Source organism: Pezoporus flaviventris, unplaced genomic scaffold (genome assembly GCF_033815535.1).
Source record: "Pezoporus flaviventris isolate CSIRO_AGI_PZ_B2104156 unplaced genomic scaffold, CSIRO_AGI_Pfla_v1 ptg000007l, whole genome shotgun sequence".
Taxonomy (NCBI): domain Eukaryota; kingdom Metazoa; phylum Chordata; class Aves; order Psittaciformes; family Psittacidae; genus Pezoporus; species Pezoporus flaviventris.
The window spans coordinates 90,857,566-90,875,650 of NW_026892555.1; the positions used below are offsets into that span (position 1 = coordinate 90,857,566).

An 18,085-nucleotide genomic window follows, 5' to 3' on the forward strand; every position below is an offset into this window, starting at 1 on the left:
ATGCTTGAATTCAGCCAACTAACAGTTTTACATTGGTAAATGAAACTTTGAGTCCTTCTAACCAAGCTGTAAGCTTGGTTCCTGCCTTTTCGAAGCATGTGCTAGGCATGAAATGAGACTGATAAATTCTGGACTAATCATTAGCTGAGTTTAGAAAGCATATTTGAAAAGAGGAGAGCAGAGAAAAAAAATAAGAGAAGAATTTGGGGTTGACTGGTTTCTGGTAATATAGATGTTTTTTTAAAGGTTTATGACTACCTGCTGACACAAATAGTTCTTCAAATAGCTCTCAGGAGAACATTTTATACTTTACTGTTATTTTCTTAGTAATCTGGTGAGGGACATCTGCAGTTGCTGGAAAACTGAAGCCAATTGCTATGAAATGGGTAGATTTTGATAAATAGTCCAGAGGGAACTAATAGAGGAACTATTAGTTCCTAATAGTTTGAAACAAGGATGGGTATGGCCTTAGAAAAAATGTCATTTTTGGAACAATACAGTTTAACTTTTCACTTTAAAACTAACCCTCCTTCACTTTTACAGTGAGGTTTTAGATGTAGGGTCTTGAAGCTACATTGAATAACTCCATATCCAACCCACAGGGTTTTTTTTTTCACTTATTGGATGCATAGCCTGAAGTGAAAAGGCCATTATGCAATCAGCTGCAAAGGGTGTGAGTTTCAGAAGCCAGAACAGGGAACTGAGGTGGGATAGCAGGGCAGAGTGGAGGGAGTGATAAGCTCAGCATTAGCTGTTGGTTGACATTACAAAGATTGTTTTTGTCAAGGGAAGAGGTGGAAATATCCTCTCTCCTTTTCTATTTTCTGTTTTTTAAAGAACACTGAAGTTCACAATGGCATTTCCAAATGCTTGAAAGCTATAAATATCAGCACCCCACTTTCTCTCCAAGTTACCTGAAGAGTCATGAGGCTTTTTCCTAACAATATGCTTTTTCCCCTCCAACAAGACAACTTTTTCTCCAGCTGGGAAAATGCCTGGAACCCAAAACAGATACCTATGGAAAACTTCTCTCCCTCCTTATACATTCTGAGTTTTCTAAAGTTAGGGACACTTTACATGACATTGGAAAACTTTAACCGAGGAAGTTCAGAGTCTTTGTGGACTGCCAGCTGTGATAAAGCTGTGGAATTTCTCTAAGGCAGAGAAGGTGCAATGCACTATCTGTAGTCAAATAGAAAGGTCTTCTTTTGTTTTGTGTTGATTGAAGCCCTCAGCAGTCTAATGACTACTGCAGAATTATAGATTCTTAGTGAAAATCTTCAAAAAAGAGTATATATTGGTTAAAACTGTTGGACAAAGAAGTATATAAAAACATTTAAGAATATATCTAAGAATGTGGCCACCAGTTATACATCAGCATTAATGGTACTGAATCCAAAATGTCATGTAATATAGCCTAATGTTTCAGCTCTATGCAAGGCACACCTGCGTCTTTGCAAAGTACTGACCTGCAGTCATCTTGACAGCTCAGATTCCAAGTGGGCTATCTGGTAGCTTCATGGATTGAAGATAAACAGGGAAGGAGTCCAGAAGTTTGCCCGCTGCTCCATCTAGTGCTTGTGTTCAGTATCCTATGGGAACACTAGTATCTTTTTCTTCTGAAGGCTGATATCCTAGAAGCATGGATATGCCAAGGAGCAGCTTAATCACTGGAGAGCACTTGTAGTCTACTGACTTCCTAGCTCATGAGTGCTATCTATTAGAAATTCTGTTTTTTACTGGCTTCTCTTTTATTACCTCTCGACTTGTAATTACTTACTGTAGACCAAGTGTTCCCAAAGAATGGCTGAACTGCCTTTGCAAAGGGGTGATCTTCCAGGAACTCAGGAAAAGGAATATGTAAAGCATGAGACTTACTGATCGCTGGAGGCCATTATGATAAAACCATGGTATTTTTGTCAAGCAGACTGGGTACAGTTTAATGAATTTTGTATTTAATATGAGCATTTATTAACTAAAATAACTAATTTCTACCAGGTAAGTTTCAAATTATGGGATAAGTAAGTATTTTGGCAGTATAATCAAAGGCACATAATATAGAGGATAGAAGATGGTATATTATGCTGGTCAGAAAGGTGAGAAAAACATCATTTCAGACAGGCTGTGTCCACTCTAGTAATTTCAACAGCATCAAGGAAGGTTTGAATATAAACAAAATTGTAGTAAGTTCAATTATCAGAACATTTTTGTGGCTGCCCTGTGCCTGGAAGTGTTCAAGGCAAGGTTGGATGGGGCACTGAGCAACCTGGTCTAGTGAAAGGTGTCCCTGCCCATGGCAGGAGGCTGGAACCAAATAGTCTTTAAGGTCCCTTCCAACGCAAACCATTCTGTGATTCTATGATTCTATGAACTGTTGATTCGTATGAACTATGATTCTGGCATTCATCCATTTACATTGGCCAGCTAACACTTTCCCAGGCAGCTCCCAGGTACAATTCAGAAGATATTCTGGATCAAGGACCATTTAATAGGATAGGATGGATGCTGGCACCCCATACCTCTTGACCTCTTGACATGTTTAATTTCCCAGTATAGAAAAAGTCACAGGGTAAAATGGTGTGTTACTGAGAATTTTGATCATTTATGGTACCAGCCTGAGAACTTTGGCTCTGTAACTCCAACTGTAATAGCTTATGTTTTTCTCTCTAGGCATCCAGGAAGTGTAACAGGAAAGACAATAGGTCTCACAGCTAGGTGAGAGTACAACTTCAGAAGGAAGTTTTTAGTGTCTAGCAGGACTTTCTACAGTTTGCAATTCTGCACCTGGATCTTCCTCATTTGATTTTTAAATGTGACTCTAGTCTAAGCAGCTCTCAGAGCCATTGCCAATAATCATCAACTTCTGTTATCACTAGCTGGTGTTAGTATCTTCCAGAATATAAATAGGCTCAAAATAATGGAAACAGTCATATCAGCATACTATAGTAGCCAGGCACTACATATTGTCACAGTACACTAAATACTGTCACTTGGAGGAGAGAAAATTTTCCTGGTGCTGTCTTTGTAAATCTTTTTCTGAAATTGTTTACATTTACCGTATTCATTTTCTTTCTCCCACTTTCCTGTCCTCCAAACCAAACCACTTTTGCTAAAACTGCCAGAGAGGAAGGAAAGACTGAGCACCTGCTGAAGATGCTCAAATATTAAGAGATGGCCTGTTAAGCACAAAACCCAGAAGGAACAATATAAAACAGAGTATCAGTGGAGTGTGAAAGTGCTGGTAGAGGTAAAATTTATTCTGCAATTTATATATCAGTCAGGTCTTTATTTCAGAACAAATCACTCCACAGAATAAAATCCCAGGCAAAAAGGTTAATGGGGTGGTTGTGAGTGAGGGCACACAGAGGTCACACACTCAGGTAGGACATTTTAACTCTGCTCTGTCCTCACCCTCCCCTAGATAGTGTCAGCCGGAAACACATCTCCAGAGCTGGCTGCTTCATGCTAAGGAAAGGCTGTGACCAGAGCTTATGTACTGTATCTTGGTATCTTGGTATCTTGGCAGGAGAGCTCCATTGATATCCCTGACAAGATCTCTTTATCCTGGGCTTTCCTAATCTGGAAGACAAAAGAAAAGAGAGGGAATTCACTGTACTAAATTGAATCCCTGCTGTGTGTGATTGGTACTGGTTTTACTTTGTAAAAATTGCCTCTTTGTTGTATCAAATGATTTGTGGTTTGTTTTGTGTTGTGTTGTTTTGTTTTTTCCAAGAGGAGGAAGGAAATATTCTTGTTACTGCCGGTCTGGGAGGGGTTGCACAGAAGAGATTTTTCTGTTCTGAAGTATCCCAATATCAAGCCCTCCCTCCTCATTAATCCAGCCCTCTCCCTATGTCTGCTCTCAAACTTTCCCTTGCACATTAGACCTGGCAGTCTTCTACCAAGTGGGATTTCTTCAGCAGTTGCTTATACAGTTACTGAAGTCTTTTTCAGTACTTGCTGATCCTATGCTGGGAAAAGAAATAATGATTTCTCTTGATGTGCTGCCTGAAATAAGAACTCATTGGCTCCTCAAAGGAAGCCAGCATTTCTGACAGCAGTTGAAAAGCAGCTGAGTTGTTTTGAAATGTAAAATTAATGTAGGAAAACAAAAGGGAGGTTGAAGACCCCTGATTCAGTTTTATCATTTAAGATCCCTCTGTACCCTTAGTACTACACTCCATAATTAAATGTTCTGAAAATTTAGGAGGTCAGATGACCCTGGCCCTTCTTGGCATTAAGCTTACTGAATTGATACCAAAGCATCCCACTGTGTAGCACAGTTGTACCCCCAACATGATCTGGAGCACCTCTGCTATGGAGACAGGCTGAGAGAGTTTTGGTTGCTCAGGCTGGAGAAGGCTCCAGGAAGACCTGAGAGCAGCCTTCCAGTGTCTAAAGAGGACCTACAGGAAATCTAGAGAGGGACATTTTACAAAGGCCTGTAGTGACAGGACAAGGGGGAATGGCTTTAAACTGACAGAGAGGAGATACAGATTAGATATTAGGAAGAAGTGCTTCCCTGTCAGGGTGGTGAGGCCCTGGCACAGGTACCCCAGAGAAGCTGTTGTGGCTGCCCCATCCCTGGCAATGTTTAAGGCCAGGCTGGATGGGGCATGGAGCAACCTGGTCCAATGGAAGGTGTCCCTGCCCATGGCAGGGGGTTGGAACCAAATAGTCTTTAAGGTCCCTTCCAATGCAAACCATTCTGATTCTGTGATTTTGTGATCCCTTTAGTGTTCTGTATAGAACAATATATAATATACAGGAGGCGAGGAGTTGGCTGCTATTGCTTCCCACGGCAGAGTTATCTTTGTAGTAAGAGAAAAAGCAAACTGATAGGATATGCATAATTGTCCTGGGTTCATCAGTAGCAGTCATTTTTCTCCTTCTTGGTAGCTGGTGCAGTGCTGTGTTTTGACTTTCGGCCTGGGAACAGAGCTGATAACAATGATGTTTTGGTTTGGCCAAGGACTTTGTGAGCCTCATGCTCTGCCAGGGAGGAGGGGAAGCCGGGAGGAAGCAGAGACAGGACACCTGACCCGAACTGACCAAAGAGGTATTCCATACCACAGCACGTCATGCCCAGGATGTAACTGGGAGTTAGCTGGAAGGGCTGGGAGACTGCAGGGTTGGAGGAGGTATTTTTCAGAGCTTGGTTGGGCTGGGGGGGGGGGGGGGGGGGTGTGAGTTATTGGTCGGCTGGTGGCGAGGTGTTGTATTCTCTTCCCTTGTTATTTCCTTTATCATTGTTATTATTGGTGGTAGCAGTAGTGATTTGTGTTATACCTTAGTTACTAAACTGTTCTTATCTCAGCCCGTGGGAGTTGCGTTCTTTTCGATTCTCCTCTCTGTCCCTCCGGGAGTAGGGGGAGGGAAAGAAAGGGGGGAGTGAGTGAACGAGTTACCTGACTGGGTTTAAACCACGACAATAATCTTCCTTCCCTTTAACTTGTCTGTGTTCCTGGAACTCTATTTTTTTCCCCTTGTTTTCTTCCTAGTGACAGCATGAACGAATAGTTGTTCTCATCTTGCTTTTAGCTAAGTATCTTAGGAAACTGTCACTAAAGAGACGATGACATAAATATTGCATGCACGGTATATTCTCCCTTCCAGTTCAAAAACTCCTGGAAATACATGGGCGGAAATAAACACTTCACCCCCCACCCCTCCCGGCAGTGTCGGAGCAGGAGAGCCGGAGCTTGCGGCCCAACCCCTGGAGCCTGGAGCGGCCGGTGACCCCCGCCACGGGCCGGGGGTACCTGGGGCGGGGGAAGACCTGAAGAGGAAGCCTGAGGAGAACCCGGGAGGAGCCCGGGACCGGGGGGATGGAGCAGTGCGTTCCTCGGGTCAGGGTGACACCTGCTGGGGTGAAGGAGAAGGGTCAGCCGAGGCCGGGCCCAGAGCTCGCTGCTGCTCCCGGGCCAGGACTGCGCTCGGCCGCTGCTGCGGCAGGTCGGGGGTGTCTGCCAGGGATTGCCGGTTGCCCGGAGCTACACCCGGCAGGCGAGAGAGAAGGTGCCCTGCGGGACCAGGAAGAGCCTGGGGCTCGGGGGATTGAGGATGGAGAAGCTGTGCCTGGGAATAGCTGAATGAATTGCACCCGAGAGAGATGGGGCCTGGTGAGGCCACCAACCTGTGTATAATGGCTCACCAGAATGAGTGCCAGTGCACAGGCCTTGCATGTTTCATGCTGGAACTCCGGTAAAACACCAGAGAAAATCCCTGTGGCAGGGAAAGGCAGGAGCAGCAGGCAAGTTGCAGAGAGCCCCAAGCTCAGCAGAGTTCAACTAGGTGTTATAGCACTGTACACTGACCATTTCTTAATCATGTGAGCAGGAGGCTTCAAAAGGCCTCACCCCACATATTACCTGAGGCAAGGGCTCACAGCCTCTCACAAAGGCATCAAATCATAGAATTACCTCAAATTGGAAGGGACTCATAACGATCATCAAGTCAACTCCCTGCTCCTTGCAGGACTGCCTACAACTAAGCCATATGATGAAGAGCATCGTCCAGACATTCCTTGAACTCTGACAGGTTTGGTGCTGTGGCCACTTCCCTGGAGTTTAGAACAAAGGATGAGAAGTCCCTGAATGACAAAGGTAGGAATCCTCTAGCTTGCAGATAACCTGAGCAGCAGTGATCCCAATGCTTGTCACACTCAAATGGCTGTAGCTTTGGCTCTGTTCACCTGGTTGCTCAGCCAGTTCAAATTCAGTTTCAGAAAGTGGCTGCCCTCTGGCAAAACTCCAAGGAGCAAATTCAGACAAACCACTCCTATGGAAATAGGTCCATGATGGTTCTAAGTGTTTGAGGAGGCTTGTGTGTACCTTTCCCTCCATTCATAGCAAGCAGAAAGCAGGTGGGAGCTTAGTGCTCCCTTACATAGTTGCTATGGTGCTGCCAGCTCCTACTACTGCCTACCTGTTGCCTTTTTCAGATCTGTCAAGGGACAGGGATTAGTGCAAATGTGGCTGTGATACAAGTCAGTAGAGTTTGGTCACTGGCACTGCTGAACTGTGGTAAGAGACCTAGCAATCAAACAGAATAACATTAAATACTTGAAGGCTTTTTGAAAGCAGACACCTACTTCACTGCCCTGCTTTTTGTACAAGCAGTTAGCCATGGCTAGGAGCCTTGCACTGGTCGCCTATATCACAGTGTAATTTCATACTGTTCCTCTGAACTCTGTCAAAAGAGCAGGTTGTTCCTTTGCTTGGAAACATAGTTTTGTTCTCCCTACTTTGCCATTCTCTTATACATCAAGAGACAAGGCCAGCATCCACTGAAGACAGTAGAGACATGGACAGTTTTCAGTGAGGCTTAGATCAGTGTTCAGACAAATACACAATTCAGTAATGCAGGCTTTAATTGCTTCTCTTGTTAGTAATACAGACATTAGTTAACTCAGCAGAGAGATCTGATCTTTATTTTTAAATTATTTCCAAGTTCAGGAAAGATTTAATCTGTGTGCCTAACCATGAGTTTGTATCTTCCAGTGCAGGAAAAGGCTCCAGAAACTTATTGTGCCAAAGCCCATGAAATTGTGGGTTTCAGCAGATCCTCCTAACAGAGGCAATAATTAAAGTTGTTGTGAACATTGTATAAGATAAAACCCATGCATTTTTCCTGAGATTGACTTCCACTGCTTATACAGTGTTCAGCCTCTTCCAACAGGCATCCTAGAAAGACTCAGAATGTTATTCCTGCTGGCCTAACAGGGTCAGCCAGACAACGTAACAATCCCTTGATAAAGCCTATACCAGGCTACCTCCCTTTCATACCCACCCTACCCCCTGAGGTGGACATGGAAAAACACCTGCTCTGGGTTTAAACTCTCAGATATGTTCAGAAGGCAGAATTGAGTGTTTCACTTCTGAAACAAGGCTGTGTCCTCCCAGGGTAGAGCTGACAAGGTAAACAGCATCACTTTTCAGCTCAGAATTTGAACGATGCAGTGCCACAGCTTCATCTCAAATCTTTGATTCTAGGAAGTCTTTCTAAGTAGACTGCAATTAGTAATGCCATTTGCAAAGGCCCTCGTTTCTTGCTTTTTTCAGGGTATCTTTGCTGCAAACTTGATTTGAGAGACTAACAATTACATCTGAGACATTGATGAGCCAGACAGAAGAAAGCACATGAGTGTTCGTATTACAAAAAGGCACCTTGCCTGATGCTGTGCTCCTCTTTCTGTAATGTAGGATCTCACTGGGCTTTGTTGTTCAGGGAGCTAAATTCCTCACCCAGGAAGTAGTGGAAGAAATGGCATTTGCTGCAGACAGACTGTCGTTTGTCCTTCTGAAACTGTGGGAAGACACTGGGAGGCTATTAGTACTTGAGTAACTTCACTGCAAGGGCTGCCCAATTACTCTAACTTGGTGGAACAGTCTGTATGCAAACACACCCCCCAGCTTGTATTCCAAGCCTGGCCAGGTAGCCTTGCCTTGGAGTACCTAACAGGCCAAAATTAGTGAACAGCCTGGGTTAACTGTGGTGTGAGAATGTCAGGTTGTGGATAATTTTGAATTAGCTGAGTAAGGTTTCTCCATTTCATATATTTTATTTTTTTTTTTAATCTTTTTCCTGTGGGTCTTTCTCCTTCCCACAAAACCTGCTGTTCTGGCTAGGCCTGGAGCTGATGTAGAAGAGGTTCTTCCTGGTGGACTGTCTTATTCAGGTCCTCAAGTGGGATCCCAGCTGCTCAGGAAATGAAATGAGCTCTTGCTCCTCTCCTTAGTGATTTAGTACAAGTCTGGCAAAATAAGAAAAAGCAGGAAAACTTTTTTCTTATTGAAGTGATAGGGAAAGTTACTATGAGACTGTAAAAATAAGGGCTTCTTTTTCATCTGTTTTGTAGTATTTGGTCTGTGATTTAAAAGAATAGTGGTCCTATGCTGCCACCAGAGGTGAGTGTGGCATTGGATTGATGAGGGTGGGCAGTGGGTAGAAGCAGTAGTCCAAATGGAAGTGGTGATGGATGTGTTTAGGGATGGACCAGAAGGGGGTAGCAGGGCCAGTAGCAGGGAGAGTGAGAATGGCACAATTGCTTTGCCTGTTGAAGAGCTGGCTGTAGTAAAGGTTGTGTGCACACTGGAGGTAGGGCTTTGGGGATTCCAAAATCAAAAGACTGGCCAAACACATCACTCTGCAATAGAAGCAGCTATCTCCTTCCTTGTGGACAATTCCCCTGTGCTTTGTATATCTCAGCCCATTAGCTATTTTCTTCACTGTAATTTCAGTACTTGTTCTATCCTTCCTTTTTATGCTCAATGCTTATGAAATAGATGTTCTTGGGGCCTGTTGTCACCTTATTACATGAAGCTGTCACCTCTTTGCCACTTGCTTGGCATGATAAGTTAGTCTTTGTTCTTATTCTTAGGGTCTCATCATGTTCTACTGGTCCAAAGCCCTGATGGTCACCCCTTTCTCCTTTATACACTCCTTGTTTTGTGTCTTCCCATGTGTCTTTCCAAAACCCCCTGTTCCCTAGGGGAAGGGAATATTTTCATGGAGCCATCCAAGAATTGAGCTAAATCTAATAATAATAATAGTAAATCTGATAGAATCATGATAACTTGTATGTGCTCAAACTTAGTGACTGACTAGTTACTAATTTGCTTCTTCCTGACTCATTTGTTCTTTTACTTTCAATTGGTCTGCAGTAATTAAGGCTTGATACAGTTTTTCCAGGTGATACAGGTAGCAGTGAGACTCAGCTGTGCCTCATGGTAAATCACTTACACTCCAATAAAGACAGCTGCAGGGAGCAGAGGATTTCTTCATTTTTGCAAGACAGCTTAGATCCAAATTCTTTCATCCATGCAGCTGTAAGTTATCAGACACAATGACAGAGTTCTCGGTATAATTGTTTGTGGCTTCTACTGCAGTTGTTTCCTTCAGCAGTATCCCTGGTTTACCATCTAAAGGTGAGGGCTGAGGGGGATGTCTGTATTTCCTTGACTTTCGAAACTTGGGCAGTCAGTTTCAGTCTGTTTCCCTGTAGTTTGGTGGGCAGTTACTGCAAAAATATGTGATGTCGTGTGGCATTTTCTTCAATTCCTCTTCCCTAGCCTAGAAGAAAACAACAAAACCAGCGATGCTGTGTAATGAGGGAAGTAGGTATGTGTCAAACACATGCAGCAGTTCTTTCTGTCTTTCTACCCAAATGTGATCAGGATGTTATTCCAGTCAGCACTGAATTTAGTCAATTTACACTGGCATCTGTGGAAGATGCATCTTTTGCTATAGGGAAAACAAGACTTACCCAGAAATTGCCTCTTATGCATATGTTTAGAGTAATATCTCAGGCTTTCAGCAAAAATAAACCTGGACCTCTAACATCTTGGAGATGAATGTAGGACCCACTGTGTTGTCACTAATTAGGTTTTGGTAGCAGGTTGTTTATTAACTGCCTGCGTTTGCTTGATTTATAGAAAATAGAGGGGTTTGGTGATAAAGTGAGTAGTGGATAATACACAGCAGAACTAATGACCTGGATTTTTTTATCTTGCTTTCAGCAGAATTTTCATGTCCTTCATTGTAGAATCACCTACTTCCTTGTTTCCAAATGATTTTTTTTCCAGCCTAGCTGGTGGTTTCTTCAGTGTCTTTTCCAGGTGTCTCTGTACAGATATTAAAAGCTTTCAGCAAAGTATATTTTGATGTTGGGGTAGCACTTTGCTGATTGCCTTCTGCTTTTTTTTTTTTTTAATACTTGGAGGTGATGGACTCTACCAACGAAAGCCTAGAAATAATGAAGTGCTAATAGCCTGAGTGCTTTCTGTGAGTGAGCGTTGGCTACACTGAGAATTCTCCTGTTCTGCTGAGAGATCTGTCTGTATGCTTGCAGCGTTGCTGTACACCCAGCAGATGTGGGGATTTGGTAATGAAGCCGTAATTATTTAGGGAAGTTACTTTTACTACTGAAGAGATCTAAGAATGGTTTTGTTAGGGCTTTGTAACCATAATACTGCTGGCCTCTGCTGCATACAAGTTAGCAGCTCAGTCTTAGAGCTCTGCTGCTGAGGGTAGAACTTACTTCTGGAAAGATGTGGTGATCAGCCAGGAGGCTGAATTCTGCTGGTTTCCGTATGATAAACCGTTCTAGCAGTGATAAACCCACACCAAAGACCTAGGGTTGAAATAATCCCTATCCTGTTATAAGTTTCCTGAGTTATCTCCTCTCCAGACTTTTATTGCCATAAATAACTCTAGAAGTCAGGCCTCACTGCCAGCAGTGTTAAGTGCTGCAAATAGTATAGAAGATGATTCATTTAGTGAGATGAAGGTGGAGCATGAATCAGTAAGAAGAAAACTGATATACAAAGGAGACATTTTGAATGCAGATGACACAAAAATCTGAACAAAGCAATGTTCAGTCATCATAAAAATGAAACAAAAGACGTTTTCAGTAGGGGAAAAAGAAAGAAAAACTCTTCTACCTAATGACAAAGGCCATTCTAGCGAAAGCCTGAAGTGGAGAGGTGTTGCGTACTGAGCATGTCATTCCTTATTCAAGATAAACTGTGGACTGCATGAGAAGAGATTAATGGAAGATTCTTCCCAATATGTCCAAACTAAAGAGAATATTCAGCAAGCAGGTTGCTTTCCAGGTTGTTCTTTGTCTATATAAACTGAGAAAAGAACTTACCTTTGGGCTAAACAATTTTTGGAGGTCAGGAGTCCTCATAGCTTTGACGAACCCACACTGAAAGTTGACAGCAATAGAAATGCTAAAATAATAATCTGTGTGCATCCCTTGTAAATGGTAACTCAGAAGTGGATAAAATTCCCATAGACAGTTTAAAACTACAGGTTTTGGTCCTTTTGCTTGCCCTTGCACACATACGAGTGCCTTTAAAGCTAGGCTTTGAAAATAGGTACCCGCAGATACACTATAGCTGCTGGTTCACTAGTGAACTGAAGTGTTCAGTGCTACCTATAATTCAACTCCTGCCACTTCTTGGGAGTAGGGGTGTTTATTAATTAAATAAGCACCCTCAAGAGCTCAATGTAACTCTTGAGGGGTGAGGATTAAACACTTTCATATTTAACATCAGTTATGATTTTTTTGACATTTGGAAACAATTCTTCACTGAGACATCAGTCACTGGAACAGACTCCTCAGGGAAACAGTCATGGCACCAAGCCTGTCAGAGTTCAAGGAGCATCTGAATGATGCTTTTAGTCATGTGGTTTAGTTTTAGGTAGCCCTCTGAGGAGCAGGGAGCTGGACTTCATAATCCTTATGTGTCCCTCCCAACTTGAGATCTTCCGTGATTCTGTGTAATCTTAGGTGGAAGCTCTGGCTTTGCTGGCATTTTTAGTAAGGGCCACTGTTAAAATTGGAGGGGATGGTTTATCCTGTGGCATGTATGGCTCTTCCTTAGCTTTATTATGCTAGAACCATAAAATGTTGTTCTGAAAAGTACTGCTTCTTTAAGGCAGTAACACTTGGAAGCAGGTATAGCAAGGTATCTTAACATGTACTGCTAGGAGTCCACTTTTTCAGTAGAAAGTGAGGGATGGTCAGAAGACTAAAGGCCTCCAGCATAGCTGTTTCACAGTGTTGACAATGGCAGGAAATCCAGGGAAGACAGGTAATGCCGTCATGGCTTAAGGGGTGCAGATACTTACACAGACAGAGCTATACTCATGAAAGGAAAGCTCTTGTGCGGATATCTGTCTGAAATATTATTGTAAAAATAATCTCAAACTTGGTTGTACTTGCCTTTCATGGTGATGTGACGTCTGTGAGCTCATTTCTTCATTGAAGTTAGTGCTAGACCAGAGTTTAGAATAAAGCTATTCATGCCTATTCCTGGTCAGTTCCAAAATTTCAGATGTGAATTTACGCATGTGTTAATGCCCAAAATCCAGAGCTGCATGTTGTAATTTGGAACATGTCTGGGTGATAAATCTTTTCTAGTGTGTCTCTGTTCAGTTTAGTCTCTCTATTCATAGTTAATCTGCTGGATTTGAGCTCTAATGGAATAAACTATTCTTACAGGAGGTAGCACAGGCCAAGTTTTCTATTGCTACTAAGGTAGACCTAATAGTTAACAGCTAGTGACAGATTTAAGTTTTCACTTGTAGGTTACCCAGAAGCAGGCCCAGCTCAAATGTAAAATACCACTTGGAAAAGTTGGCTTTGTTAGTGAAAAGTATGAGGTTCATTTTTAAAAGCTGTACTGATTTTAAAAAGGGGAAAAAAAGAAGTGCCTTCCTCATACTGGGAAGATGGAAATTCTCCAAGGAGAAATAGCACAGACTGAGTTTCTGTCAATAAAAGAGTATGTGTAATTTAATACCAGACAGCTTTTTTAATACAGGAGGAAAAAAAAGAACAGATACTTGCCTATTTTATGAAGGGGGAAAGATACAAAACCGTGCCTGCAGTATGTTACCTAAATTTAGCCACGAAGGAGATAATCCTCTCAGATATCAAAAATCTGTCAGAGGGAAGTAAGTTAAAGCTGTGGAAAAGCTGTACTCGGAGACCCTCAATCCCCATTTTCCAAAGTGCTGGAAATGTATCATGCAGCACCAGTGGCCGGACTGTAAGGTGGCACTTGCTTGTTTAGCCCTTCATACAAATTTTTCTGTTTAATCTTCAGTAATGTAAGTGGCTGAGGTTAGAGATATGTGAATGGCTTGTCTCAAGTGACAAAGCTACCAAAAATTATTCTTGGTTTACGCTTGAGTTGTTCTTGTGTTCAAGCAGTGATCATGCTTTGGACATGCTTTGGACAACATATCCATAAATGTGTTGAACTTCTTACACACTCCCTGCAGACCTTCTCCCTCCCTCAAATTCCTATCTGGAAGAGACATCTGATCATAACACAACGCTTCACAACAAAAGAATAACCTTGAGTTTGGAAGACAAACTAAGCCTCAGGTTATCATTCAGAATTAAAAGAAGATGGAGAGTAGCTTCTTTCTCAAACACTAGTTCTGTAATTTTTTTTTTAAATCCATTTTGTAATTTTTTAGTCTGAGATTAAATGTGAATTGTAGATTTCTCAGAAGTGCAAATACTTAGGATTTCTGAGGTCTTAGGTTTTAAGTTTCATTATAAGCTAACAGCAGTGTTTCTTCTTGTTTCATGGACTTGTTTCTAAGTTTGTGGCATGCAACTTCCAGTGAGCTTTTAAAAGAGCAAGTTTTTAGTACTGTTGCTGCCTCCTTTGTCCCCATTTGAAACAAGCCCAGGAGCTGTAAACAACTGAAAACTGCTGCCAGCTTCTTTTATATTAGCGTCCCCATAACGCAGTTCTTTGTGTAACAACTTGCTTCTAGTCTTAGAGGGGATATGCTTGGATGCTCTGCATGTTCAGAAACTGAATCTTGGGGTGCTCACAGCAGGGTCAGAGCTGTAACAGGGGTCCTGTCCCATATAGTGACATTTACCTTGTTTTCTTGCACTTCTCCAGTCCTGGCAGTGGTACTTTGGGTCTTGATTATTCCCTGCATCCTCACATCTTCAAGAATGATGGTTTTTGCCTCTCTGTTTCCTGTAAGGGCCATGATTTACTGATGAACTCACTGATGGACAATGCATCTTTAAAAGATGGAAACCTTAAAACTTGTAGAGCACCTGGCATTCAAACAGAGCTTTGTGATGTGTTTCCAATGCCAGAGTTTTTATTTAAGAGGCTACACACTGAGAATGTCCAGTGGAGAAGGCTTGCTCAAGTCTCTCTTCACTGCTTAAAATTTGCAGTAAGCTTTTTAGTGGCTTGAAGAATGGTGCAGACACCTAGTTCATTTTCTCACTCTAGTCTATTACACCCAGAGGGGCATATTCAGGAAATAGGGAAGCATATGCTGAAGGCCTGTGAAGTCAATTTTTGAAGATGTTCCCACAGAGGATGTGGGAGCTCCATGTAGGGAGGTCTTTACAGTTCAAGTTCTCAAGGCTTCTGTGATCTTGTCAGAGAAAGCCAGGCTGAGATAGGATAGCACAAGCTACTAAAGGGCCATCTTGTAAAGATCACTATGATCATTCTGTTAAATGAACCCAAACTTTCATATGCTTTTGTGGTTTGTTTTTTGTTACAGCATTACTACATTTCCGTCTGACCATAAGCATTCCAACACTTAATTATATATTTATAAACAGTTTTTGAGACTAAAAATCAAATTATTTTGATAACCCTTCTGAGTTGCTGTTTAATTTCCACATATTAGACATGAATAAACAAAGAACAACTTTATTGCCAAGACCCATCAGGTTTTTCAACCCTCAGTTGACAGTTCTACCATCTGCCCAACCTCTATTGACAGAAGTTAGAGCTTTTGTATGAAGAATGCTTGGACCGAATCAAAATTGCAGTTATTTGACATCTGCCACTCTTTGTAAGCAGAGTGAATATGACAATGTTGGCTTATATTTTAGTTGTAAAACAAAATACATAACATCTACCACCTTGTAGAAGCTGACTCCATTATCTGTCCTAAAACAACTGAGACAGTCACTAAAAACACACTAGGATTCAGCTGTCAGTCAGAAGACTTAAATGTCAGAAGCCAGTATACAGCAAAACATAGCTTGGCAAAAAAAAATAATAAATAAAAGCATGATGAGTGGGCAACATTGACAAGTGATGTGAATTTGTACTGGTTTACTAGTCTATTAATCCAGCAGAAAAAATTATTTGCAATAACTTGATATGGTATAGGTTTTGTTTTTCTCTTGAAACAGAAGATTGAAGCATGATTTCAAAAACTTTTTCTGTTTAGAAATCTCCTGTGAAGTTATCCTTTTAGCAAGTGGGAGGAAAAGGAGCTTGAAATTAGATGAAACACCATTTCAGAGCAAGTAAATAACTGCTCAATATGAAATGAAATCCTTTCATCATGTCCTTCTGTGGCATTGGGAGTTAAGTCCTCTTTAATGAATAGCAAACATGAGTAATTGTTGTTTTTGTGTTTAATTTGAAATATTTTATTACAACCCTTGTTTATTACAAAGAGTAAACAAGCACTGGAAATTTTTCATTTAGTGTGTTTGTGAAATGTAAGCTGTTCCTAGCACTTGAAAAATAAAAGAGTTAAACTACAAAATTAGAGGGTTTAAATGTTCCAAAGATAGTGCTGCTTTTCCATTAGGATACTTACTACAGCAGTATCCTAAGGCAGAGAAGTTTGGGTTTAAGTGTTTGCTAGTTCCTAAAGGGGAAAATAAAAATTCTTAGCAGACCTTTGCTTATCATCATGATGATTTCTGGAGTTTTTACGGTTTTCTCTATATGGTAATTGGCCCTGCAACTTTTGGTTGCAAAGTTAAGGAGAAACGTGGTATTTATTTACTGTTCCTGATGCTAGTCAGGGTCACTGTATTGACTGTTATGTTGTAAAAACTTGACTTGTAGCATGAGACTGAGAGCCCCCGCGTGGGCGATGCATCCTCCCAGTGTGCTGTAATCGCACTTAGAGAGGGCTACCCCTGAAGGCAAGGCTGAGTTTGTTCTCTTGGTCTGTTCCAGGCATCTGCCAAGAAAAGTATCTACCCTCCTGCCTATTCTGGTAGGGTTGAGTCATGCTGCAGAACATAATCATCAGCTAGGAAATACTGTCTGCTACTATTGCATGGCTTTAAACCAGTGGTAAGAGCTCAGTCCTTGTGCTGCTGCAGTATGACTTGTTTTTGGATGTGTTGGTTGTAGCAATAGAGTTGCCAGATTATTTCCTCCTACGTCTCCATTTGTGGAGCTGATATGAACTTCAACTATTGTTTACCTGTGCTTTGTGCATTGCTGCTTTTCTGAGATGATGTAAATCTTTCTGGCAGTTCCTCAGGGTAGTCCCCCTCACTGGTCTGGTCTTCAGGTCTGGCTCTATCCTTTGAAGTGCCCGTTGGCCAAGCTGCCCTATCCTGTGTTGGGATAGTCTCTGTTCCACCAATGCTGTCATTCTTAGTCTACAAGGAAATGAATAAACAAATGAGAAGCTCCTTGGGCTTCTAAACATTTGAGGTGGTATCTAGAATAAAACTGGCAGGTTCAGAGTGAAGTGGAAGAAACAAATGAGAAGCTCCTTGAGCTTCTAAACATTTGAGGTGGTATCTAGAATAAAACTGGCAGGTTCAAAGTGAAGTGGAAGACAAAAGTGTTCCTGATACTTATCCATGTTCTGTCACAAGTGGATAACAATGGTGAGGAAAGATCTCTTGGAACACTTTGGAAAGGAAGCAATGACCTTAAGCCTAAATGTGTCTATAACCCAGTTGAATATTGGAGTATTGTTTCAGTACTTTAAGTGCTTTCTGTATGTGGATCGTTGGTTAGAAATTTAAAACTGAGCTTTAAATTGGTGCTTGGTAAGGTGTGCACCTTCTAAACAACAGCTTTAAACCTCCAAAGAAGGCAGGACTAGAGCCTAGATATATTCTTATCTCTTCTGTGTGAGTTGGCTCAAGCCTAAACACAACTCAGCAAACTTCATCCCTGGCGGTGTTCAAGGCCAGGTTGGACAGAGCCTTGGGTGAGATGGTTTAGTGGGAGATGTCCCTGCCCATGGCAGGGGGGTTGGAACTAGATGATCTTAAGGTCCTTTCCAACCTTAACTATTCTATGATTGTATATGTCATTGTGCACTTGTGCTAGGACATCTTTTAATAAACAGAGTCTGTTGGGAAGAAGTCAGTACCTAGCTTTTGGCTTCCTGGTTGTTCTGTAGCTCCTCAGAAGACAGCTGTATGACAGCAGCCTCATTAGAAATACTGCAGCCCATGGTGAAATTGTGACCATATGCTTCTGCTTGCTGCAAGTCCAGGGAGTGGAAATACCATAGCCTCTTCCTTGGAAGCTTGGTTATCCGTTATCACCATAGAGTCTTAACTGTTGCCAGGGCCTGTTGCTACAATAAATAACATCACATAAGGTTTTCTTCATATGTCTTGGCATACAGACATCATTGTCTCTGTCCAAGCACCTTCCTCTGAGTTTGAGAGGGAATGTATTTCTTTTGCACAGCTGGGATGTTTGTTTAAAACCAGCAAATCTGCACAGGTCATTTGGGGTGTTTGTGAACCTCCAGCTTTTTTTCCTTCATTTTTTAATTATTTTTTTTTTTTTTT

The 18,085-nt window shown here is 41.8% G+C and overlaps 1 protein-coding gene across 1 annotated transcript; it reads right to left on the bottom strand.

Annotated features, from left to right (window-relative positions):
• Nucleotides 1–9,800: 9,800 nt before the first annotated feature.
• On the bottom strand, nt 9,801–17,906 carry STMND1 (stathmin domain containing 1). The gene is given in 9 exon segments (XM_061448167.1): nt 9,801–9,837; nt 9,839–9,945; nt 9,948–10,021; nt 10,511–10,625; nt 14,416–14,498; nt 14,501–14,566; nt 16,747–16,927; nt 17,568–17,617; nt 17,661–17,906. Coding segments are annotated over 9 exon segments (792 nt in total). The 5' UTR covers nt 17,740–17,906.
• Nucleotides 17,907–18,085: the final 179 nt, after the last annotated feature.